The 27,992-nt window shown below is 39.9% G+C and overlaps 1 protein-coding gene across 1 annotated transcript in view; it reads right to left on the bottom strand.

The window, feature by feature from the left end:
- LOC136255785 (small glutamine-rich tetratricopeptide repeat-containing protein alpha-like) overlaps positions 1-27,992 on the bottom strand; it is a 149,477-nt gene that overhangs the window by 53,234 nt on the left and 68,251 nt on the right. The window contains exon 9 of the mRNA XM_066048677.1: positions 15,634-15,694. Within this exon, the coding sequence (XP_065904749.1) occupies positions 15,634-15,694 (61 nt within the window). The remainder of the gene's footprint in view (positions 1-15,633; positions 15,695-27,992) is intronic.

Raw genomic sequence — 27,992 nt, 5'->3', positions numbered from 1 at the left:
TACACATAAACAAGAGATTACAAGTATGTTTAAATGTTGTAATGTCAGTATCAACTTTCCATGCCAGCTGCCAGTGGATTCATTCAGCTAAAGAAGATTAAGCAAGCCGCCAGGCCTGACACCAATACAAAGGATGTTTGCCATGCCAGCTGCACAAGACAAGGAACTGTATGTCTGTTTTATATGTAAATGTATTGTAAAGATGTGGTACATAGCTATGTGTTTTAATGTTTTCTTGTATTGTTTAATGATTAGCCTTCACCTGGTTTACTAGGCTAGCTCTGGCTGGCTTGGCTGTGTTCCTTTATCTGGTTCACATGGCTTGTATACTCCTACAGTATAGTGTATCTCCTGCAAGTTGTGCATGCATACAATGTGTAACCATCACTGTTTCATTGTCACACCACTAATGAACCATATTTAGCTACTGGTGACCTCTAGTTGATGATAATACTGTACTGCATATTGGCTACGTAGCTGAATAATTTTTATCTTCAGTGATGTTGCCAATAATGTATTGCTGCATGCAATACTGCAATAATGTATAGTTCTCTCCTGTATGTTTTGTATGCATACACTGTGTACACATCACTGTGCCATTGCCACACCAATGATGTACCGGCACTTAGCTACTGATGGCTTCTAGTTATGATGCCACTATTTTTGTTATCTGTCACTATTGTGACATAATGAATGAGTTAATTTGGGATCATAATTATTTTGATTGTGCCTTCACCGCATAATAGCCTCACCAGGGGGTTGTCGCGATGGTGTATGTATTTGGTCGTATGTGACGTGGATAATAATGTTTGAGAAAACTACAAGGCCTAAGGCTTCGCACTCACCAGGAATAGAATCCATGTTGTATGAAAAGATAATTGTATAATGGGTGAATGTTTCCATGGAGGTGATAGAAACGGTACGACAATTTTATTTAATGCCGATCAATATAGCACCTGATATACCTACTACCAATCGAGCAGATTCAAATGGCTATTTAGATGAGCGAACTACTGTTCAATTGTGTTTAAAGGTGTTGCCAGCTGGCACACTAAGTCTCAAGTAGCCATGCCAGCTGCCAGTGGATGTGCTCAGTGTATCCATGGCTGCAGGACACCTGAATTGGTTTGACATGCCAGCTGCACAAGGACAGGTATGTTTGTTTGCATTGTAATGTACATATGTCTTGTATTTTATAGTTTTCTGGCTTGCTAGGCTCTGGTTGGTTTGGTTGTCTGTTTGTACTAATGTATTGTAAAGAGCGTGGTATGTTTTAAATGTTTTCTTGTAATATTGTACATTTTGCCTTTACCTAGCTTACTAGGCTCTGGCTGGCTTGGCTGTCTTCCCTTATCTGGTTCACCTGGCTTGCATACTCCTACAGTATTGTACATCTCCTGTAGGTTGTGTATACATATACTCCATCACTGTGCCATTGCCACACCATTGATGAATCGTATTTAGCTACCGGTGACCTCTAGTTGATGTTGATACTGTGCTGCATAGTGGCTGCATAGCTGAGTAACTTTTATCTTTGGTGATGTTGTTAATAATGTATTACTGCATGCAAGACTGCAATAATGTATAGCTCTCTCCTATATGTTTTGTACGCATCACTAGGAGGTTGTCGTGATAGTGTATGTACTTGGTTGTATGTGACGCAGTCCATAATGAAATAAATAATAAATAATATTTTGAGAAAACTACAAGGCATAAGGCTTCGCACTCACCAGGAATAGAATCCATGTTGTATGAAGAGACAATCATATAATGGATGGGGTGTTTTCGTGGAGGTGATAGAAATGTACGACAATTCTATTTAATGCCAATCAAAACAGTTAGCACGTGATGCCCACTAGACAAGCGACCTACTGTTGATTTGTGTTTGAAAGTGGGCAACAGCAACTATTTTGATTGGAAGATGAGTGGTTGCTACGCCTACTTAATAAACAATATGATTGGAAGTTGCTACTAATCGCTGGAGGTTAGTTTGTGTTGGTTAAAACACTTTGATAGTCTTGTTTCTTTAGTCTCGCGTAACTAGCAGAACTAGGGTACCTTCACTCGTGTATGGGATGGGAGAAAGCCTCATCTGGCAGGCCATTGTGCGAAGAAGGTGCAGTTTCCAGCTGGTAAGTTTATGTGATGATGCATAGCTCTCCAGCCATGTCTGAATCCAGTGCTCTAATCCAGTCTCATTTAAACCTACCGTAAAGTCGGGTTGTTAAGCGCATGCATTTAAATTTTCGGAGAAAACTTTTTGTAAAAATCATACTATCTGTTAGGCACATACGCCTAATAAATAATTGTGGTGACTGTAACACGGAATCACCACGTTTTGAGAGTAGCTAATAGTCGCCACGCCAGTGTGTAAGAACATTTGACTCCATTTCTGGGTGAAATCCTTTGTGACAAACAAGATTATCACTATCCAGATGGTTGATTTGCTGTATACATAGCGAAGGGGGACCTCAAGGGGGACGTAAGTGCTTGAGGAGACATTAATTTTTCAGTACTCTCAGGTTTTCTTGACGTTTCTTGCTGTGTGTAGCTTTATCGTCGCATTTGCCAATGTGCGCTTATCATCTATGGTTAATTACAAGAAATGTGTATGTGCTTAACAAATAATATGCTCTTAACAACCCGACTCTTCAGTATCATGTAACACAAATTGTGTACAATTGCATAAAATTAATGTAATAAGTATTCGTTGAATGTTTAAGCTTTACTGCTTGTAGGCATCAGATTCAATACCACGATTCTCACAATTTAAAGTGCAATCTCACATCCTCACATCTTCCTGATCGTATAATCACTGACTGTAATTGCATACTAATACATCCCTTATGTTTATGTGCCAGTAAATTCCTCTAGAATTGTATTACTGTACATCTTTTCACCTGCACACACTGTGTTGGCCATGCACTGTTTGTACATACCCCATTAGTAGGTTGTCCCGTTGGTGATTGTACTTGTTGTACTCGTCCTGGGCCTAGTTATACAACCAAGTACTAAGAATAATACGAAATGCGGTTAAAATTATGTCATAAATAATAATACTGAATGACTAAATAATAAATAATGTTTGAAAAAATTACAAGGCCTAAGGCTTCGCACTCACCGGGAATAGAATCCATGTTGAACAAAGGGACAATCATATAATGGGCGGGTGTTTTCGTGGAGGTGATAGAAACCGAACGACTATTCTATTTAACACCGATCAAAACAGCTAGTACGTAATGCCCACTACAATGCAGTTAATTGACTAGGCAGATTCAAGCAGTGATTTAGACGAACAAACTACTGATCATTTGTTTTTGGAATTGTTGCCAGCTGGCACACCAAGTCTCAAGTCGTCATGCCAGCTGCTGGTGGATGTGCTCCAGTAAAGGAAAGTAATTAAGGCGGCCACGCCCAACACTAAATTCACCATGCCAGCTGTACAAGACCAGGAAAAAATTAATAGCGGTATGTTTGTTTGCATTATTTTGTACTTACACCTGGCTTGCTAGGCTGTAGTTGGCTTGGCTACCTCTAGTGTTTAGAAGTGTATTGATTTTTCTAGCAAGGAACTGTGCTGAGTGGTCGGTAGAAACATAGGACTATTTATTTTATATTTTTGTTTGTTTGTTGTTGTTTTGTGTGTTTGTTGTAATTTCACTCCTTGCCACATCCACCTTATGGTCTTCCATGTTGTGGTCGTGTGTGCACGAGGACACACTACACTTTCAGTAATTGTATAATTATGTATGCATTATTTTCATCATCATTGATGGTTCTCTGTCTTAAAGAGCGTGGTAAGTTTTAATGTTTTCTTGTGCTGTACATTTGCCTTCTCCTGGCTTATGGATGGCTTGGCTGTCTCCCTTTATTGGCTTGCATACAGTATTGTGTATCACCTGCATTGTATCTCCTGTATTGTGTATCTCCTATTACTGTGCCATTGCCAAACCACTGTAAATGTAATTTCATCTTGTAGTATATCATGACGAGTGGTTGCTATGCCTGCTTAATAAACAACAGATTGGAAATTGCTACTAATCGCTGGAGGTTGGTTAAAACACTTTGATAGTGTTGTTTCTTTAGTCTCGCGTAACTAGGCTACGTACCTTCACTCATGTATGAGATGGGAGAAAGCTTCAGCTGAAAGGCCATTGTGCGAAGAAGATGCAGTTTCCAGCTGGTAAGTTTGTGTGATGATGCATAGCTCTCCACCTGAAGCCTCACATCTCCATGATCAAATAATCACTGATTGTAATTGCATACTAATACTTAGACTCTATTTAGGCTGTTTTGGGTTGGTAATAAATCTCATATACTCCACGCCTTCAGGCACAATATAACATATGCTCAAAATCTAGGTTTATCCAATCGCTATGCATTGTTCACGTGCAGTGATTTAACGAGCGCTATTATTTGGTCACGTGAGGACTCATAGTTGCCATGGCGCTAGTATTATCGCAAGAAAACCAGCCGCTCTTTGCCGAGCCTACAGTAGAAACAGCCGTGGATGAGGTAAGTAATTTGAGAGTAATGTGAAATAGAGTCTAAAGCAGTTATACAGGCACAATGTGGAGTCTATGAAATTTATAAACCCTCAGGCCCTTAGTAGCGCCCTCGCTTCGCTCGTGTGCTACAGCCCAAGCCTTCCGGATTATAAATTTCATAGACTCCACATTGTGCCCGTATAACTATCATCTATCCCTTATGTATTGTATGCCAGTCAATTCCTCTAGAATTGTATTACTGTGCATCTTTTCTACCTGCACACACTGTGTTGGCCGTGCACTGTTTGTACATGCCCCATTAGTAGGTTGTCCCGTTGGTGATGGTACTTGGTTGTATTTGCCCCGGGCATAGTTATACAATCAAGTACTAAGAATAATACGAAATGCGGTTAAAATTATGTCATTAATAAATAAATAATAAATAATGTTTGAGAAAACTATGAGGCCTAAAGACATGACCTAAGCGGGGATAGATTCGCCTGTGAATGAAGGTACAACTGTATAATAAGTACGCCTATTCGTGCTGATGACTTTAGCGTACGTGTAATTCTATATAACGCCCGGCACCACACCCTTGTTTAATTACAGACTGCTTGAAGGAGAAGATTAATAAACGTCCGCGGAGAGGCCAGAGGCCACTTTACTGGTAAACAACAACATTACAAGTACGATTAAATGTTTGTAACTGTTTATTTTGTGTGCAGGATATGCACTCCAGGCGTCTTACAATGAACAACCAGCTGATGACCAGTTGGGATACCAGCTGATGCGCTTATAAACAACCAGATGGAACAACAAGGTAATGAGTAATATAATACTTGTACCGGTGGTAGTTGTATTATACATCTTCATCCTTCATCTGGCTTGCTAGCGCCTGGAATTATTTTCCATTGGACTTATCTACTGCTCTACTGTGAGTCTGCTAAACTAGAAGCCGATGCAGTATAATATACAACAATGTGTAACTATCTCCTGTATGTTGTGCATGGCTGTATGCATAATATTATAGACTGTGATCACTGTGCCAATGCCACACCGCTGATATACTGGCACATCACCTGTGGCCTCTAGTTACAACAGAGTCTGTTGTGCCATATTGGCTTGATTGGAATCAATGTGACTTCACCATGTCCCTTGTTCTGCATAGCCTCATTTCACTGCTGAGTCATCTTGAGAGACACGTCACACCTCCAATATATAGCTACTTTCAACATAGCTTGGTTTTCGTGTAGGTTGTGTTTTAGTATTGTGGTTTTCTGATGCCAGTTAAACTCCCTTGCCTGTGTACGTATGCAAATGTATCATTTCCACCGGTACACGCACACTGCTCTGAGTGCTGCCTATGCCACTGTTTATACTTGCACAATGGGTAGGTTGCAACGTTGGTGTATGTACTTGGTTGTATGTGGCGCGGTCCTAGTAATAATAATAATCTAATCCAAAACAGCCAAGCTGTAAAAAAAGCGTGCGGCCCTCAAAAAGGCTATGGTGAAAAAAGATGTGAAATCAAAGGTGGCGGCCAAGAAATGGCTGTGATGGTAGGTTAATGGTAAAATTTTAATAATGACAATTCAGGTGAATTTTGTGCCAAGACCAAGCGGCACAAAAATTCACCCGAATTGTCGTTATTAAAATTTTTACCATTAACCTACCATCACAGCCATTTCTTGGCCGCCACCTTGGATTTCACATCTTTTTTCACCATAGCCTTTTTGAGGGCCGCACGCTTTTTTTACAGCTTGGCTGTTTTGGATTATATTTCATTTCTTTTTGTATTTGTATACCCCAAAGCCGGCCTATGGCCTGCTTTGGGACTTTTTTAACCTATCTTTTTGTCTTTTCCACAGGAAGAAGAAAAGATGAAGTGGATGTACTTTAATATTTTATCAGTAAATGTACAAATTATATATATATAATACATATATTGATTACAGAAATCTCCATGGTGTTTTCTTTGTAACTGAATACTCTACAAGGTGACTTCTAGATGCTCTCTCTACAGGGTGAATTGTTTGTAGCTGAATTCTGTACAGATGATTTGTTTGCAGCTGAGCTCTTTACAGAATGATCTCTCTACAGGGAGATTTGTTTGTAGCTGAACTATCTACAAGGTAACTTCTTCTAGCTGATCTCTCTACAGGGTCATTTGTTCGTTGCTGAATTTTGTACAGGTGATTTGTTTGCAGCTGAGCTCTTTACAAAATGGTTTCTTTGTAGCTGAACTGTCTACAAGGTAACTTCTTCTAACTGATCTTTCTACAGGGTGATTTGTTTGTAGCTGAACTATCTACAAGGTAATTTCTTCTAGCTGATCTCTGATTTGTTTGTAGCTGAATTCTGTACAGGTGGTTGTTTGCAGCTGAGCTCTTTATAGAATGGTTTCTTTGTAGCTGAACTCTCTACAAGGTAACTTCTTCTAGCTGATGTCTCTACTAGGTCACTAGTTTGTAGCTGAACTCTCTACATGGTGGTTTTTTTGCAACTGAACGCTCTACAAAGTAAAATTATTCTAGCTGATCTTTCTACAGATTGATTTGTTTGTAGCTGAACTCTCTACAAGGAAACTTCTTCTAGCTGATCTCTCTACAGGGAGATTTGTTTGTAGCTGAACTATCTACAGGTGATTTGTTTGCAGCTGAACTCTCTACATGATGGTTACTTTGTAGCTGAACTCTCTACATGGTAATTTCATCTAGCTGATCTGTCTACATGCAGATTTGTTTGCAGCTGAACTCTCTACATGGTGGTTTCTTTGTAGCTGAACTCTCTACAAGGTAATTTCGTCTAGCTGATCTCTCTACAGGGAGATTTGTTTGTAGCTGAACTATCTACAAGGTAACTTCTTCTAGCTGATCTCTCTACAGGGTAATTTGTTTGTAGCTGAATTCTGTACAGGTGATTTGTTTGCAACTGAGCTCTTTACAGAATGGTTTCTTTGTAGCTGAACTCTCTACAAGGTAACTTTTCTAGCTAATGTCTCTACAAGGTCACTAGTTTGTAGCTGAACTCTCTACATGGTGGTTTCTTTGTAACTGAACTTTCTACAAGGTGACTTCTTCTAGCTGATCTTTCTACAGGGTGATTTGTTTGCAGCTGAACTCTCTACAAGGTAACTTTCTCCAGCTGATCTCTCTACAGGGAGATTTGTTTGTAGCTGAACTCTCTAAATGATGGTTTCTTTGTAGCTGAACTCTACAAGGTGATTTCTTCTAGCTGAACTATCTCTTTCCATAGTTGCATGAACTCCCTACAAGGTAACTTCTTCTAGCTGATCTCCCTACAGGGTGAATTGTTTGTAGCTGATTTCTCTACAGGGTGACTTATTTGTAGCTAATCTCTATACAGGTTACTTGTTTCTAGCTGATCTCTTGAATTCTCTTCAGGGTGACTGCTCTATTAGGATGACTGCTCTATTAGAGTATCTCGATCTTGCACTTGCTGTACCAAGTTGGATTTCGTGTTATAACTCCGTGGCTTTAAGTCTGATTCTTCTACACCATTGAAGAGCCTTTCTAAGATGATTACTCCATCTGTACAGTGATTTTCAAAGCATTACCCCAAGCGGTTTATCTGGTAGGCGTGGTAAGCAGTCGTTTTTTAATAGGTAATCTCGATTGCATAATTGTTACACACTGTTGGTTTTTTCGTTGTATCTTCCTGGTTTTAAGCTCGATTTCTTTTAAACTACAAAAGGTTTGAGGTTCAATAGTTAACCTATTCGCCCACCAATTTTCAGCTTCCTCCCGCACACGGTTTACGCAGTAGGCGTGACAACATATTGGTGTTATTTTTCGTGAATAATCGCTCATAACTCTTTGCCTGTTTATCATATTCCAGCCAAAGTTGGTACCGAGATGCGCCTTTATACCCCCCTTCTGTGTGTCAAATTTCAAGGCAATTGGATAAGGCGTTCGCGTTTTATAGCAGTTTTTGTAAGTGTGCAAAAAGAGGAAGAAAAATAAGAAGAAAAAAACGAAGAAACTGAGCCAATTTTTGAAGTCGCATATCTCGGGAACGCGTGAAGCGATTGCGCTCAAATTTGGAATGTGGAGTGCTGAAGTTGGAGGGAGTGTCCACAGCAAAAATCGTCTTGTTTCATCTAGGCAGCACAGAGCTATGGAGGTGCGAAAATTGCGTTTTCTTTCTTCCTGTCAATATACTTACGGGTGTTGCGTGCCGGCTTCTTGGGCAATACGACACACTACCGTGTGTCTTGATAACAATAATTATACAACCAAGTAGTAAGAATAATATGAAATGCGGTTAAAATTACGTCATTAATAATGAATGAAATAAATAAATAAATAAATAATGTTTGAGAAAACTACGTGGCCTAGAGACATGAACTAAGCGGGGATAGATTCGCCTGTGAATGAAGGCACAACCATATAATAAATACGCCTGTTCGTGCTGATGACTTTATCGTACGCGTAATTCTATATAACGCCCAGCACCACACCCTTGTTTAATTACAGATTTCTTGAAGGAGAAGATTAGTAAACGTCCACGAAGTGACTACAGTAGAGCCAGAGACCACCTTACACGTAAACAACAACATTACAAGTATGTTTAAATGTTTGTAACTGTGTATTTTGTATGCAGGATATGTGCTCCAGGCGTCATGCAGTTAACTACCAGCTGATTACCAGTTGGGATACCAGCTGATGCGCTCGTAAACAACCAGCTGGAACAACAAAGTAATGAGTAATGTAATACTTGTACCAGTAGTTGTATTATACATCTTCATCCTTCATCTGGTTTGCTAGTGGCTGGAATTACTGAGCTATTTTCCACTCGGCTTAATTACTACTCTACTGTGAGTCTGTAATAGCTAAACAAGAAGCTGATGCAGTGCTGGATATGTGACCGAATTTTGGAAAACCGTTGACATATGCACAACAGTACTTTTGTAATAAAACGCATTTAAAAACTATGGGTAAAAAATTCAAGCTCCAGAAAAAAAATTATGCAAGATTTTATTGCCTCGCTGGTGGGCGTATTAAGTTGCCAATGGATAATCCTGGACATCATCATGTTCGCCTGTTCATAGGCACAAAAATCTTTGTTTCATCTCCATACACGAAAAGATTCCAACGCTTCAGATGTTTGTTTACGTTGCGGTGATGAAAGAATTTAATGATGATCATTTTTCCGTGAATTTGCCTTCCTTCTCGAACACAGAAGCATGCCTAGGGAAAACCTATACCTTGGTTGATGCACAAATTCATGTCGAACACAATGAGCCAAGATTCAATTCGATACATCGCTGTATTAGTAAGTTATGATGGTTTATGTAAGCGCCTGTAGATTCTTTTCTCGATAGCTTCTGTACATATCAAATTATTTGCTCATCCGGCTGTATAGTGCTGTATTTCTAACACTACTTAACTTAGGAAGCTGAAACTTGGCTAGTCCATTCCTCTGTCCCTGTAGAAAACAAAGAACAAATAAAATGCATTTTGAAAATTGTGCGGATATCGAAGGTTTTCTAAAATTAGGTCACATATACAACAATGTGTAACTATCTCCTGTATGTTGTGCATGGCTGTATGCATAATATTATAGACTGTGATCACTGTGCCAATGCCACACCACTGATACACTGGCACATCACCAGTGGCCTCTAGTCACAACAGAGTCTGTTGTGTCATATTGGCTTGATTGGGATCAATCGCTAATTGTGCCTTCACCATGTCCCTTGTTTTGCATAGCTTCACTTCACTGCAGAGTCATCTTCAGAGACACGTTATACCTACAATATATAGTTACTTTCAACATAGCTAACTTAACTTCGTTTCTGTGTAGGTTGTGTTTTAGTATTATGGTTTTCTGATGCCAGTTAAACTCCCTTGCCTGTGTACGTATGCATATGTATCATTTCCACCGGTACACACACACTGCTCTGAGTGCTTCCTATGGTACTGTTAATACTTGCCCAATGGGTAGGTTGCAATGTTGATAAATAAATAAATAATAAATAATGTTTGAGAAAACTACAAGGTCTAAGGCTTCGCACTCACCGGGAATAGAATCCATGTTGTGTGAATAGATAATCGTATAATGGGTGAATATTTCCATGGAGGTGATAGAAATGGTACGACAATTCTATTTAATGCTGATCAAAACAGCATGTGATATACGTACCCACTACCAATCGAGCAGATTCAAATGGCTATTTAGTCCAGTGAACTACTGTTCAATTGTGTTTGAAAGTGTTGCCAGCTGGCACACTAAGTCTCAAGTAGCCATGCCAGCTGCCAGTGGATGCGCTCAGTGTATCCATGGCTGCAGGACACCTGAATTGGTTTGACAAGCCAGCTGCACAAGGACAGGTATGTTTGTCTGTATTGTAATGTACATATGTCTTGTATTTTATATTTTTTTCTGGCTTGCTAGGCTCTGGTTGGTTTGGTTGTCTGTTTGTACTAATGTATTGTAAAGAGCGTGGTATGTTTTAAATGTTTTCTTGTAATATTGTACATTTTGCCTTTACCTAGCTTACTAGGCTCTGGCTGGCTTGGCTGTCTTCCCTTATCTGGTTCACCTGGCTTGCATACTCCTACAGTATTGTACATCTCCTGTAGGTTGTGTATACATATACCCCATCACTGTGCCATTGCCACACCATTGATGAATCGTATTTAGCTACCGGTGACCTCTAGTTGATGTTGGTACTGTGCTGCATAGTGGATGCATAGCTGAGTAACTTTTATCTTTGGTGATGTTGTTAATAATGTATTACTGCATGCAATACTGTAATAATGTATAGCTCTCTCTATGTTTTGTACGCATCACTAGTAATTATACAACCAAGTACTAAGAATAATATGAAATGCGGTTAAAATTATGTCAATAATAATGAATGAATAAATAAATAATGTTTGAGAAAACTACGAGTCCTAGAGACATGAACTAAGCGGCCTAGAGACATGAACTAAGTGGCCTAGAGACATGAAATAAGAGGGGATAGATTCACCTGTGAATGAAGGCACGACTGTATAATAAGCATGCCTGTTCGTGCTGATGACTTTACCGTACATGTAATTCTATATAACGCCCAACACCACACCCTTGTTTAATTACAGATTTTTTTGAAGGAGAAGATTAGTAAACGTCCACGGAGTGACTACAGCAGAGCCAGAGGCCACCTTACACGTAAACAACAATATTACAAGTATGTTTAAATGTTCGTAACTGTATTTTGTATGCAGGATATGCGCTCCAGGCGTCAAGCAGTGAACAACCAGCTAATAACCAGTTGGGATACCAGCTGATGCGCTCGTAAACAACCAGCTGGAACAACAAGGTAATGAGTAATGTCAGTAGTTGTATTATACATCTTCATCCCTCATCTGGTTTGCTAGCGGCTGGAATTACTGAGCTATTTTCCACTCGGCTTAACTGCTACTCTACTGTGAGTCTACAAGAAGCCGATGCAGTGCTACATATACAGCAATGTGTAACTATCTCCTGTATGTTGTGCATGGCTGTATGCATAATATTATAGACTGTGATCACTGTGTAATGCCACACCACAGATATCACCGGTGGCCTCTAGTTACAACAGAGTCTGTTGTGCCAGATTGACTTGATTGGGATCAATTGCTAATTGTGCCTTCACCATGTCCCTTGTTCTGCATAGCCTCACTTCACTGCTGAGTCATCTTCAGAAACATGTCACACCTACAATATATAGCTACTTTCAATATAGCTAACTTACCTTGGTTTTCTTGTAGGTTGTGTTTCAGTATTGCGGTTTTCTGATGCCAGTTAAACTCCCTTGCCTGTGTACGTATGCATATGTATCATTTCAGTGCTCGAAATAACGTTCGACAACCGGACATTATCCGGACAATACACAAAATGTCTGAATAAGTTTCTATTTATCCGGACAAATTGTCCAGACAAAGGAGATTCAGTGAAGATACTGCTAACAATGGCTGCGGAGGCACTAAGAACCGTGTGGTAGTGGAGAAAACAGTGGAGAAGTTTCTGTTTGAAATGATAAAAGTCTTCAGACGATACGATGGTTGTGGTTTGAAACAATGTCTGGTGATCGGGAGCACGTGACCCGCATGCAGGCTAAAATGTGAAGTCTAATGGTAAGCTCTGCTCGATGCGACAGTATAGGCCAGCCTTTATTGAAGGCACGACCAATATTCACGCTTTGACCTGATATATAATTATGCGAGGATATATGCACAAGCGAGCAGTGGCATTATAGAGGCCAAGGAGTCAGCCAGTAGCTTGATGGAATATGTACCAATTGCAAGGGCAATGGCTCAAGCCAACCTTAGTGAGGCTGCCAGGTTGAAGAATAAAAGAGAAATGGATATTATTTACACAATCACTAAAAAAAACCTTAACCAAGATGGGAGTTATTTGTGAGCTTGACATTACTGACGGAATTAGCTATAGCTATGACTGTTTATGACCATATCACTCACTGTAATTATCAGTGTAATAATACTTTCAATAATTGTAACATTAATTTTATAAGTAAGATACAAATACAATAACAAACTGATCAATTCTTGTTTTCTGTCAATAATAATAATCATACATAAAGTTTGTAAGTGATTCACAGATTAAACTTACCCTTTCAAAATGCTTCCAGATGTGATCTCAGATGTCATAATTCTAAAAAATTTCCTGGGGTAGCATCCCCCCAGACCCCCCTAAAATGAGCATGCTTCACATGTTAAAGTACATTTTGAAAGTGACTGGACAACCACAATTAATGACAGGTCATTGGTGACTTTATCCAGACATTTTGACAGCGGAATATTTTGACACTATTTCAAGCACTGCATTTCCACCGGTACACACACACTGCTCTGAGTGCTGCCTATGGCACTGTTAATACTTGCCCAATTGGTAGGTTGCAATGTTGGTGTATGTACTTGGTTGTATGTGACGTGATCCTAGTAATAATTATACAACCAAGTAGCAAAGATAATATGAAATGCGGTTAAAATTATGTCATAAATAAATAAATAATAATTAATAAATAATGTTCTCGAAAACTACGAGGTCTAAAGACATGAACTAACCGGGGATAGATTCGCCTGTGAATGAAGGCACAAACGTATAATCGTTGTTCCTGTTCGTGCTGATGACTTGACCATACATGTAATTCTATATAACGCCCAGTACCACACCCTTACTTAATTATTTACAGATTGCGCAAAGGAGAAAATTAGCGATGCTGGTGTAGGAGAGCCAGAGGCCACTTTACGTGTAAACAAGAAGATTACAAGAAAGTTTTTATGTTTGTAACATCTCAAGTCTCCATGCCAGCTGCCAGTGGATTCATTCACATAAATAAACGATACAAGAAAACATTAAAACATAGGCCAAGCTCTTTACAATACAGTTACATATAAAATACAAGTAAACAATTTTGTTTTGTGCAGCTGGCATGGTGAACTTCCTTTGTGTTGGTGTCAGGCAATTCAATAGGTGCTTAATCTTTGCCGTCACCTGGCGTAGCTACTAGGCTCTGGCTGGCTGAGCTGTCTTGCTTTATCTGGTTTGTTTGGCTTGCATACTCCTACAGTATTGTGTAGCTATCTCCTGCAAGTTGTGTATGCATAATTATAGTGTGTCACCCATCACTGTGCCATTGCTACACCACTGATGAACCCTATGCGGCTCCGATATACTGTGCTGTATATTGGCTAATAATTTTTATCTGGTGATGTTGCCTATAATGTATTGCTGCATACAATACTGCAATAATGTATAGTTTTCTTCTGTATGTTTTGTATACATACACTTTGTACACATTACTGTGCTATTACCACACCAATGATGTACTGGCACTTAGCTACTGGTGGCTTTTAGTTACGATGCCACTATTGTGTTATATCTGTCACTACTTTGGACATATTGATATGATTTGGGGACCGTGCCTTCACCACCTAATAGCCTCACCGGGGGGCCGTCACATTGGTGTATGTACTTGGTTGTATGTGACGCGGTACTAGAAATAATAATAATAATAATAATAATAATAATGATATCTTCAGGTGTAAGTGACCTCCTCTTGCTTCACTACTTTTATATGTTTGATCCCCAATTGTACTTACAGATTTTGGCAATTGAATTCGTCACTTTGGCAATTTAATTCATTGCTTTGGCAGTAGAATTCGTCCATAACAAGATAGGGAACTGGAGAAAACATGAAAAAAAGATGTAGCAGCTGCTACAAGACCTTGCTCAGGTACAACTGTAGTAAACAACTGTTTATAAGGTGATGATTCTTCCACTACAACTGTACTACGCCATTAGTATTGGGTGTGCTCATTTGCGAACAAGCTAATTAACTTTCCCGACAGCCACCAGCTTCGCGTACAACCAGCTTCAATTACCTTCTAATGTCTCAAGTGTAACTCTCCATGGCAAAAATGATTCATTTCGTGATGAGTGGTGGGTTTCTTGAAGACAATTTAAGTATGATGAATTCTTGTACCAATGCGACGAATTCAATTTTCAAAGTGACGAATTCAATTTTCAAAGTGACGAATTCAATAGCCAAAGTGACGAATTCAATTGCCAAAGCGACAAATTCAATTGCCAGAACCTGTACAATTCCAAAATTTTCCTTGTACTTGTGTTTTAAAGAAGACACCCTTGAAGTCTGCAAACTCTGTAGATCTTACTGTAGTTGTGTGGAAAGGTTATTGGTTGATCTACAATACAAGTTGGGATGGTTCATTATTGCACTGTTTGAGCAGTGTTACTTTCAGCAAAATCATTCAAGATTGGTCACTTTGTTGTCATCTTCACAAGTTGAACCTTTAAGTAAGCTAATGGCAAACTCAGATAAAGAAGAATGTGAAACAATTACTAACTACTTTACTGTGAGTTAAGAATGTGAAACAACTACTAACTATTTTACTGTGAGTATACAACAGTTTTGTCACCAAAGAATTGTCAATGTAAACATAACATGTTTTTTTATGACACAGCAGTGGTTTATGTGTCTTTAAGGGTTAATTGTAACGTCTGCAGACTACAAAAGAGAGACTCTGTTTAGTGACAATTCCTATAAAATTTACACTAAAGTGCACATAGTGTGTGTACCGACCATCAAACAATATAGTAAATTAGTATGGTTTACCAGTTGGATTTCCTGGCTGTTCACTAGTGCTGTCTGCATCTGAGCTAAGACTGGTTGCACCCTGCAAAAGTAATGACAATACACTGTATACTGTAGGTCAACAAACTAGGACTTGATAGTACAGTAATTATAAATTCCATACATACATAATAGGCAATTTGCATACCCAATTGATCATATATCAGAGACAATGTACAACAAATCTAGAGCCAGAGATAATATAGTACAGGGATTCGCAACAGTGACGTCATTTCCGTAGGAACTAATAGTTTTATGTACGGACAATCCTCATTACGGGTTTGATGGGTCTTGGTTACGCAAGGTTACGGGCTCAGAATCAGCCTCGCTTCAACTTTTATACAACTCTTCAGTCATTGGGGACTTAGTTGATGCTTAAAAAATTCTCGTACCTTGTCACAATCCTTAGTAATAGTGCCACGCCTGAGCAACCAAAGCGAAAAAGTTCCAAGACAAACTGGCTGCAAACCGCCATGATTTGATAACACTCACTTAATCTAATAGCGAATAGGAAAGTGTCAAGGTAAATTCAAGAAGACATAAAGTATAGTTGGTGAGATATCGCCACTCAAAGTCCCTACCCGTAACGAGGATTGTCCGTAGTGACGTCACTGTTGCGAATCCCTATACTATATTATCTATGCTAGAGCTGAGCGATAGTTGTGATCTATCGATTATCGTGATAGTGAGTAACATTCATGATATTGTATGCAATCATACTATCGCGATATATCAAAACATTTCTCACAAACATGAATAACAGCAGCAAACATGATAGTGTTGAAGTTGAGGAAACTGTGAAAGTCCAGTTGAACATGCACAACAAAGATTACAACTGTAATACATAACAATTTACCAATATAGCGTTAGAAAACCAAATATGTGGTGTGTAATTGGATTATTTGTGTGTCATTTATGTGAGGTTTAGTGTCTTTGGTAACTAGTAGTACTATCGTGATACTATCGCTATCGTGATATAAAAGTTACTATCATATCGTGATAGTGATAGTTGCACTATCGTTCAGCCCTAAACAAATCATGTGTATTAGGCGATTATAATAATAAAATTTATGTTGTGGATTATGTGAGAAACTACTGACATGTAACTACACCTTGTATAAATGGTTTTAACTGGCTATACTAGAACCATTACTAAATGTGACTGGATCTGACACTTTTTTGAATTCCTTTCTATTTATAGTCTACACTGCATGTAGTGTATGCTCTGGTAAAGCTTTAGCATCATATGCCAACAACTTCTGCAGTTACAGCCCTACGTATGTTGTGCATCAGTAACAGGCTAGTCTGGCACTGCCTGCCTCTTTGCAAAAAGTAAGGGTCTGGCGAAATACAAATACAAAACCATTTCAAAAGGAATTCAATTAGACAGCGCATGTAATGCTTGTTACATCAGATGATTGCCCTTCAATTTGAACAAGAGCATTGCATTGCCAAGGCGATTTTGTGTGAACGTCATTGGAACACATTAATTGGCTACCACCAGATCTGGGCATACTCATGTGCACATAGGCATACAGTTGGATACATTAATTGGATACATTAATTGGATACATTAATTGGATACAGTTGGATACATTAATTGGATACATTAATTGGATACCCAGGCATACTCATGTGCACATGAGTATGCCTGGGTATCAGGCATACTCATGTGCACATAGCTCTTAACTCAGCAAAACTCAAAGTTAGCCAGCTGCACAGTATTAGCAAGGGATGAGGACTGCCTACAGTTGATGATTAGCAGCTTATAAAGGCACAAATCATGGACCTAGGCTGTCACCCAGGTTGCTTCACCCAGAGATAAGGACAATAGAAGTTTCACGCAATCTGATTATGAGGGAGTGTTCCTGAGAATGAGGATGGACAAGGAGATAGCAGTGAAGGCAGCAACAACAGAAAGTTCAATTTGTACATTATAGTATGTACACGTTGAGCTGGATTCTGGGTTGCTGAATAAGGAGCTATACAAGATCAAAGCTTTGAACATGACGTTAATGCCATAAGTTCATGTTATAGTACGGTAGATTGTAGAAAACATGGGAACATGCTGGATAAAAGTGCTTTTTTTTTGTTCATTACTGAGTATTTATTTTAAACACTTTTTATTGCTATGAGCCCTATTTAATTATGCCCCTAATTAATTGTAGGTGACTGTTCTATTAGAGTTATTTCTATTGTCAATGTACTTTAATGGCTTTCAAATAACTTTGCCATGTTGCAAATGGGAGCTGCAAGTAAACAATTACATTTACATAGATTAGTACATGAAAAACTAGCTTTTTATAGCTACATCTAGTGCCACATCCCTTTTCACTTTTACAACTGCATCGTACAAGCTCCATGCATGCACTGGAAGCTATTGGCTTGGTAGTCCAAAGAGAATTCCATTCTTTTCCATGTTCAACCTATTCCCACCCCCAAGACTCTGGTGTAGGTCTGTTCTGCTGAAAGTTGTGAATGGAAGCCCAAACACTTGCTTGATATGTTGCCCTTTTGGCATGCTGCAATATAACATCAGATGTTGGTGAAATACTCTCCTAACTGGGACGTGCAGCGCCAAGTCTTTTGCGCTATGCATGGGTTCACCAGTCACAATAATATAATTTAAAAAGTTAACAAACAACTACACAGAAAAATTTGGAATTTTCAACTAGAGTAGGGACCATAGCACATTGATAATAAGTCCTGAAACAAGCTGGAGTAGTGCATGATATTAAATCATAGTAAAACAATAAGCAAAGTTTTTGCCAGCAACGAAAGCAACACAAATATCTGCATCTGTATTTACAGTGATTAAATAGGATAATTGTCCAATGAGGATAACACTTACAAGTAATACGGACTTGGTCATGGATACAGGGAACAGCCACATGGCCTACACGTGAACTTGGTCACAGGTTTTGCTAGTGAATTGGCCCAGCTAACCTACCAGAAGAAAGCTGTTAGGACAAGGGAGGAAACTGGCTGCTATTGGTCCGGGGATCGGGTCCCTGAAGCCAACACCACCTGCAGGGTTTCCCAAGCGGTCTCCTTCAACCACTCTGATCCATCAGCTACAGTAGGCACTACTGGAGAAGTATTATTGTGTTATTTAAATTAGTGTTGTACCGATTCTCACTTTTTAGGGAAAACCGATATCCGATACATTTTTACCCTGTTTTACTGATAGTTAACTGATACCTGATAGTTAGTTAACTGTATTAAACTAACTTGCTTACATATATAAGTATGTTTGCTACAGATCCATTTCAATGCCAGAAGAATGAAATTTTTTTTCCTTTAGATTGAAATACTCTAATAGAGCATTCGGCTTACTTTAATGAAATAGTCCACATTACACTCATACTCTTCATTCCCCCGTCTATCACTACTCGACAATCAACCAACATTCCCAGATACAAGTATAACCCTCCCCCCATATCCACAAGACATTCCAGCCAAGATTTTTAAAAAGATCTTGAACCTGGAATACATAGACATGGCAGAGCTGATCCAGGACAACTGGGAACCAGAAGAACCTGAAGCCCATTGCTGTGGAAATCATCAACCTAAAGGTTCATGACGCCGGCCTGTTAACAATATATTAGTATGGCTAGACTGCTATGCCTCACTGGTAGCAGTGTTATGCTTCGCTCATCCACATATAAGATAAGCCATTTCCTGACATATGAAAAGACCATCATAAACGCCCATCAATCCTTCGTCGGAGATGCCTGGGTCCAGTACATCACCCGCTTTAGAAGGAAGGCAGCTAATGCCAAACCATTGAATTGGGGCAGAAAGGATGGAGACCTGTACAATGAGATATTCACTGTAAGATCCAGGACCATTACACGCTGCAGCATCTGTCTAAGTGAGACACACCTTGCTCCACAATGCCCAGCATTGCTCGGGCAATCAGAACCTTACCTAACCACAGCTTGACTTCCCCCACAACCACCCAAAGATGACGCAAGGAGCCCTGCTACCCCGATCTGTATGCTGTACAATGACCCTAAGGGGAACAGGTGCACTTATGACCCCTGCAAATTCAGACACAATTGCTCAGGATGCTATGCCAGCCACTCCTACTCTGTATGTCCCAATAACCACAAACGCCGCCAACACTTCACACGTTACGGTCACGGCAAGAAGAGGACCAAGAGAGAAAGGGGATACTGATCCCATGACCGCAGTCACTGGGTATCATTATTATAACTGGCAATTCTAGCAAATGTCATTTAATTCTTTTTGTTTTCAATGATCACAAGTTATAATTAACAGCAGTTAACGAGACTTAAACACTGCACTCCGGAACACATATAATCATGTCAGAAGCTCAATATATCCAATTCTTATTATGTGAACTAAAAAACAAAGTAGGTACACAGCTAATTCACCTTAAAACAAAAAAATTATAATAAAAATGTGGTGCAGAGTGCATTGCTTAGTACTAGCTAACAATAATTCTGTCCTTAAAGGACATAATCACCCACCTACCTGGTGCGGTTTAACAACAGTAGTTAAGAACACGATTTTAGGGTAAAACCAAGCCCAAAAGTGTCTTCAGATCAATACGAAACTTTTGCATCAAGTTGCTACAGAATTTAGAAAAAAAATTATTCAATGGGATTTTCTACTGCCTGCCTGCCGCCTGCCTGCCTGACACCTTCAGTCAAGCGTAGTGGAAAAGTGGCTACAGCTACAGCCCTAATTTTTTCGCAGAAATGTTTCTAGTTTGCTTAAGAAAAACCTTTGGTATATTGATAAGCATACAATGCTTGCGCTGTTGTCTTACCTTTTATCCTTCTTTACCATGGCCATCAGTCAAGGTTCTACCGCTTAGCGTTAATAGACTACCGTATGGCTTCCATACCGGTGTATATTGCATCAAACCATTCGAATACATGTGCACCAAAAACACACGCGTACGTGACTTGCTAAATTAAATGTGGTCGCTTTTTTTGCGAGCCCCGCCCACTTACGTAAATTACAGCCTGTAGACAAATGGTAGCCACGTCCATTCATCAGTCCATGGATATGCACGAATCCATGTCCATTATTGTCTGCAGGCTTATGTAGAGCCACGCCCACTGATCAGTTGTTATTTAGTATAATAGTGCTGTGAGTAACTCAGTAGATATTTAGTGGTCATTAGCTTGCAAAAAAACTTCACAAACAAGTATAAGAAAAAATTTGGAATTTTAAATTAGATTAGGGACAGTGAATAATGCTGCAATAAAAAGTAGTGAAACAAGCTAGCTGGATCAGAGTAGTATGCAATGTCTGAATACTGCAAAACAATAAGAAGTGAGTATCCCTACTGTGCATTGAGTATAGCACAGTAGGGATATTCACTTCTTATTGTTTTACAGTATTTGGACATTACATACTACTTCGATCCAGCTAGCTTGTTTCACTACTTTTTATTGCAGCATTATACACTGTCCCTAATCTAATTTAAAATTCCAAATTTTTTCTTATACTTGTAACTCTATATGTATAGCTATATTTATATAGGTATATAGTGAATATCTATAAATGCTAAGTGAGAATTACAGCTCCATCATATCCCCCCCACCCAGGTGCAGACAGCACATACAAGTATACAAGTGAACTATTAAACCTACAGCATGCCTCAGAGCCGACTAGACCAAGTACCAACGTCGACCCTCGTCTGGTAAGCATAAGAACTCCCCTGAACATCAAATCATGGAGCAACCACCTTTCTACTCACCCAGACAAAGACTTCTGCAAGTACATCCTTCAAGGGATTCAATACGGCTTCCACATCGGTGCCTTTTCCGTCAAGCTCACCGATCCCCTTAAAGCAGCAAAAAGCAACATGCACTCAACGCAAGAACATCCAGAAGTAATCGACGAGTACGTGCAGAAAGAACTTCGCCAGGGTAATTTCCTGGGACCCTTCGCTCTACACACAGCCCCATTGGTTCATCCCAAAGAAGTACCAGCTAGGTAAATGGCGTCTAATTACAGACTTATCATTCCCAGAAGGAGCCTTTGTCAACAGCACAATTGACACAAAGCTGCGCTCACTGAAGTATATCACTGTAAAAGAGGTTGCTAGGCAAGCGGTAGCACTGGACCGTGGCTCTCTTGTCGCCAAAATAGACATTATGTCAGAAGAATACCGTCTAGTACCAGTAGCCCCATGCGACCACCACTTCTTAGGTATGAAATGGAGTGGAAACAACTACGTAGACGGAATGCTTCCGTTAGGCTGAAGATCAGCCCAAAAGATCTTCACAGCACTTGCAGACGCACTAGAATGGTGCATAGCAAAGCAAGGAGTTGAATTCGTGTGCCATTACCTCGACAACTTTCGTAGTGCTAGGCCTCCTGGATACAGAACAGTGCCGGCAAAATCTCCATATCCTACAATCAGTATGCAGAGACCTGGGCATACCCCTGGCCCCGGAGAAACAAGCCGGACCCAGCTCCACCATAGAATTCCTTGGCATAACTATAGGCACTGTCCGCCAGGAGCTTCGCCTACCAGACAACAAACCGGAAAGGCTGAAGGCCCTACTATCCACCTGGACACCCAGCATGGGCGACTCTTGCAGAAGGAAAGAACTGGAATCACTTCTAGGAGTATTGCCGCATGCATGTACAGTCATTCCACAAGGTAGATCATTCCTTCGCAACATTATAACCCTCGTCCATAGCGCCAAGAAACCTTACCATCACAGACATCTCAATGAGGAGTTTCTATCAGACCTGGAATGGTGGCGATTGTTTGTGCAACACTGGAATGGAACAGGGATAATTCCAAAAAGTAGTTCAAAAAGAATAGCTCTGACGTCAGATGCATCTGGCTGCGGTGCCTGGTCAGGCTCAAGCTGGTTCAAGCTCCCATGGGACGTAAACTCAATTAACCTACACATTGCCATTAAAGAGCTGGCCCGAATTCTGGTTGCAGAAATGATCTGGGGGCATAAATGGAAAAAGAGCACAGTGACAGCACATCGTGATAACAAAGCTGTGGTGTGCATTTTGAACAGCAGATATAGCAGGGACGATTACTTAATGCACATGCTAAGAATTCTTTTCTTCACTGAAGCACACTGTCAGTTCGAACTCTCTGCGTCACACATCCTAGGAATATCAAACATCTTGGCTGATTATTTATCTAAGAATCAACTTATAGAATTTCACACTAACTTACCACACACAGACACACACCCATCCCAGTTCTCTTTTATAGTGGCTACTGGACCCTCAATTAGACTGGACATCACATTGCTGGACCAAGAAGTTCAATTCCTTTGTGAGCAGGGAATAGCAGCTTCAACACAGAAGACCTACAGTCAGCTCTGCGAAGATTCGCACAATTTTGCACATTATATAATGTATTGACACCATTCCCAGTTTCGGAGTCACTGCTATGCTATTTTACAACACATCTATCTTGTGACAAATTGGCACCTCAGACTATTAAAGTATACCTATCGGCTATAAGGCACATGCAAATAACAATGGGCAGGCAAATTTTCTTCAATGCCATGCTTCCGCCTGGTCCAGGCAGGTGACAAGGTGAAGATTCGCCTGCCCATTACTCCATCCATACTACATAGAACACTGGACTCCATACAATAAGAACAATGAAATTGTAATGCTCTTGGCACAGCCACAGTATGTTTTTTCGGCTTCTTCAGAGCTGAAAAAATCTCATTGACTACACGACTTCCTTCGCCATTACTCAAAATCTTGCACGGGGGGACGTAGCAATAGACTGCTTGGAGGATCCACAAACGCTTAAAGTACATCTCAAGAAATCAAAGACAGACCAACTGGGTAAAGGAGTGGATGTTTATATTGGAAAAACCGGATGTTCCTTATGTCCCCTAGCCGCCTGCTTACAGTACATGGCCGCATGAGGAATGGAACCTGGCCCATTTTTCCTTTTCAAGAACAGGCAACCTCTCACCAAGTCAGCCAGCATTCACCACCAGAATTAGACAGGCTCTCCAATCTCTAGGCCTTCTACAGGACAATTTCGCCTGACACAGCTTTCGAATTGGAGCAGTGACTTCCGCCGCTAAAGCAGGCATAGAGGATTCCATGATCAGGAAAAAGGGAAGATGGAGTAGCTCCGCCTTCCTGGCATACATAAGGACCCCAAGAGAACATCTGGCCACCTTCTCCAGCACACTAGCAACCTCCCGCCAGTGAGCCTCTTCAGTTCATAACATAACAAGATAAAACCAACAATGGTAATAGCTAGCTTTTCATATGTAAGAATTTTGATATGCAAAAAAAAGAAATAGTAATCAAGACACACGATAGTGTGTCGTGCGGCCTAAGAAGCCGGTACGCCACACCGTGAGTATATTAACAGGAAGAAAGAAAACGCAATTTTCACACCTATGTAGCTCTGTGATCCCTTATCCGATTGGAACCAAATTTGCTAGAGACGTGCCGCCCAGTTAGGGGAGTCTACATACCAAATTTGAAGAAAATCGCTCCAGCCATTTCCGAGATACGAGCGATCAAAATTTTGTTTTAATTTCGTTTTTTTCTTCTTCATCTTCATTTCGCACACTTGGCAAAATTCGCCATAAAATACGAATGCGTGCTCGGATTGGGCTGAAATTTGGCACACTTAAAGGGCTCATTAAGGCAGATCTCCGTACCAACTTTGGTAGGAATCCGATGAACATTCACGGAGTTATTACCGATTATTTGCGTAAAATAAGGTCGAAGGTCTGTCACGCCTACAGGGTAAACCCCTTGGAGGAATCAGTTGAAAATTGATATGTAGATGGAGCAACCATCGTAGGAGTGCCTTTTTGTGGTTTGAAAGGAATCGGGATAAAGACCATGGAGATATGACACAAAATCCAACCTGTGTCAAAATTACGCGATCGATTTTTATGAATAAAAAAACTATTAGTTTTCGTGTCTACCAGGCAAACCGCTTAGAGCAATGAACTGAAAATCAGTATGTAGCTGGAATAATCATCATAGAAAGTTCTTGCAGTAGTACAGAAGAATCGGATTACAAATCACTAAGTTATGATTTGAAAGGCAACTACGTGCAGCAAATGCGAGATCGAGATACTCTAATAGAACAGTCACCCTAATAAAGCATTCAGCTGCATGTATAATTTACACAGTTATATTACATTGCAAGTTATTCTGTAGGAAATTCAGCTACAAACAAGTCACCCTGTAGTCAGATCAGCTAGAAGAAGGTACCTAATAGAGAGTTCAGCTACAAAGAAGCCATCATGTAGAGAGTTCAGCTCAAATAAATCACCCTGTAGAGAATTCAGCTACAAACAAATTGCCCTGTAGAGAGATCAGCTAGAAGAAGTTACCTTGTAGAGAGTTCAGTTACAAAGAAACAATCATGCAAAGAGTTTAGCTGCAAACAAATCACTCAGTAGAAAGTTCCGCTATGAACAGATCACACTATAGAGAGTTCAGTTAGAAACAAGTCATCCTGTAGAGAGATCAGCTAGAAGAAGTCACATTGTAGAGAGTTCAGTTACAAAGAAACAATCATGCAAAGAGTTCAGCTACAAACAAATCACCCTGTAGAGAGTTTAGCTAGAAGAAGTTACATTGTAGAGAGTTCAGCTACAAAGAAACTACCATGTAGAGAGTTCAGCTGCAAACAAATTGCCCTGTAGAGACAAACAAATCACCCTGTAGAAAGATCAGCTAGAAGAAGTTGCCTCGTAGAGAGTTCAAATCACCCTGTAGAGGGTTCAACTACAAACAAGTCAACCTGTAGAGAGTTCAGCTAGAAGAAGGTACATTGTAGAGAGTTCAGCTACAAAGAAACTACCATGTAGAGAGTTCAGCTGCAAACAAATTGCCCTGTAGAGAATTCAGCTACAAACAAATCACCCTGTAGAAAGATCAGCTAGAAGAAGTTACCTTGTAGAGAATTCAGCTACAAACAAATCAACCTATAGAGAGTTTAGCTAGAAACAAGTTACACTGTAGAGAGATCAGCTAGAAACAAGCCACCCTGTAGAGAGTTCAGCTAGAAGAAGTCACATTGTAGACAGTTCAGCTACAAAGAAACTACCATGTAGAGAGTTCAGCTGCAAACAAATTTCCCTGTAGAGACAAACAAATCACCCTGTAGGGAGTTTAGCTAGAAACAAGTTACACTGTAGAGAGATCAGCTAGAAACAAGTCACCCTGTAGAGAGTTCAGCTAGAAGAAGGTACATTGTAGAGAGTTCAGCTACAAACAAATCAACCTGTAGAGAGTTCAGCTAGAAACAAGTTACACTGTAGAGAGATCAGCTAGAAACAAGTCACCCTGTAGAGAGTTCAGCTAGAAGAAGTCACATTGTAGAGAGTTCAGCTACAAAGAAACTACCATGTACAGAGTTCAGCTGCAAACAAATTGCCCTGTAGAGAATTCAGCTACAAACAAATCACCCTGTAGAAAGATCAGCTAGAAGAAGTTACCTTGTAGAGAGTTCAGCTACAAACACATCACCCTGTAGAGAGTTCAGCTGGAAACAAGTTACCCTGTAGAGAGTTCAGCTAGAAGAAGTTACATTGTAGAGAGTTCAGCTACAAAGAAACTACCATGTAGAAAGTTCAGCTGCAAACAAATTGCCCTGTAGAGACAAACAAATCACCCTGTAGAAAGATCAGCTAGAAGAAGTTACCTTGTAGAGAGTTCAGCTACAAACAAATCACCGTGTAGAGAGTTAAGCTAGAAACAAGTTACCCTGTAGAGAGTTCAGCTAGAAGAAGTTACATTGTAGAGAGTTCAGCTACAAAGAAACTACCACGTAGAGAGTTCAGCTGCAAACAAATTTCCCTGTAGAGAGAAACAAATCACCCTGTAGAAAGATCAGCTAGAAGAAGTTACCTTGTAGAGAGTTCAGCTACAAACAAATCACCCTGTAGAGAGTTCAGCTGGAAACAAGTTACCCTGTAGAGAGTTCAGCTAGAAGAAGTTACATTGTAGAGAGTTCAGCTACAAAGAAACTACCATGTAGAGAGTTCAGCTGCAAACAAATTTCCCTGTAGAGACAAACAAATCACCCTGTAGAAAGATCAGCTAGAAGAAGTTACCTTGTAGAGAGTTCAGCTACAAACAAATCACCCTGTAGAGAGTTCAGCTACAAGCAAGTCATCCGGTAGAGAGATCAGCTAGAAGGATCACCTTGCAGAGAGGTCAGCTACAAAGAAATCATCCTGCTTCATCTTTTCTTCTTCCTGTAGTAAAGAAAAAATGACAGGTTGAAAAGCCATAGGCTGGCTTTGGGGTATACAAATACAAAAAGAAGTGAAATCTAATCCAAAACAGCCAAGCTGTAAAAAAAGAGTGCGGCCCTGAGAAAGGCTATGGTGAAAAAAGATGTGAAATCCAAGATGGCGGCCAAGAAATGGCTGTGATGGTAAGTTAATGGTAAAAATTTTAATAACAACAATTCAGGTGAATTTGGTGCCGCTTGGTCTTGGCACAAAATTCACTTGAATTGTCGTTATTAAAATTTTTACCATTAACCTACCATCACAGCCATTTCTTGGCTGCCACCTTGGATTTCACATCTTTTTTCACCATAGCCTTTCTCAGGGCCGCACTCTTTTTTTACAGCTTAGCTGTTTTGGATTAGATAATAATAACAGTACTAAATGATCAAATAGAAAAAAAAAGAAGAGGGTGGGAACACAGCTAGAGCGAGGTATTTGTACGCTCACATGCACCCCACCACCACCAAAATGCCGGAAGCCATACCAAGAATGAAGACAAGAGTGTTCATTGGTTTGGGGGTATGGGAACAAGTTCCTTTGGACCGAGGAGTCCACTCAGGTGTACTCCAAATTACCCCCAAACACACGGTGGATAGCTAGTTTTAGATAGATAAATAGAATGACATACAAGGGGGCATACAATGCTATCATGGAGGTGTTGATTGCTCAGTGATGGTTGCAGTTGATAATGCAGGTGATAATTACTGCCGGATTAATGCAGGTCAGTCACTATACACACTCATTGAATTATTCCGCGCACGCTGCTGTTCTAGAACTTCCTCCAAACAGTTCTATACATATGAACGGAGAAATATCAAGGCATATAACAAACGACAGACATTAACTGATATATATGCCTGCGCCCTTGGGCATATATATCAGGCTAATTCCTCGTGGCCATGGTATAACTATTAAATATCACCACCTTGTTATATCGATACTATCGATGCATTGATTAAGGTTCAAACGATTAGCCGAATATTCGGATTAATATTCGTTTGCTTTGTAGCCGAATAATAAAATTAACAAACGATTATTCGCACGTGATCATTTATATGGTGACACATGATTACCTGTCAGTAATTA

Source organism: Dysidea avara, chromosome 5 (assembly GCF_963678975.1).
Source record: "Dysidea avara chromosome 5, odDysAvar1.4, whole genome shotgun sequence".
NCBI classification, from domain to species: Eukaryota; Metazoa; Porifera; class Demospongiae; order Dictyoceratida; family Dysideidae; genus Dysidea; species Dysidea avara.
This window is presented reverse-complemented; position numbering and strand designations above follow the sequence as displayed.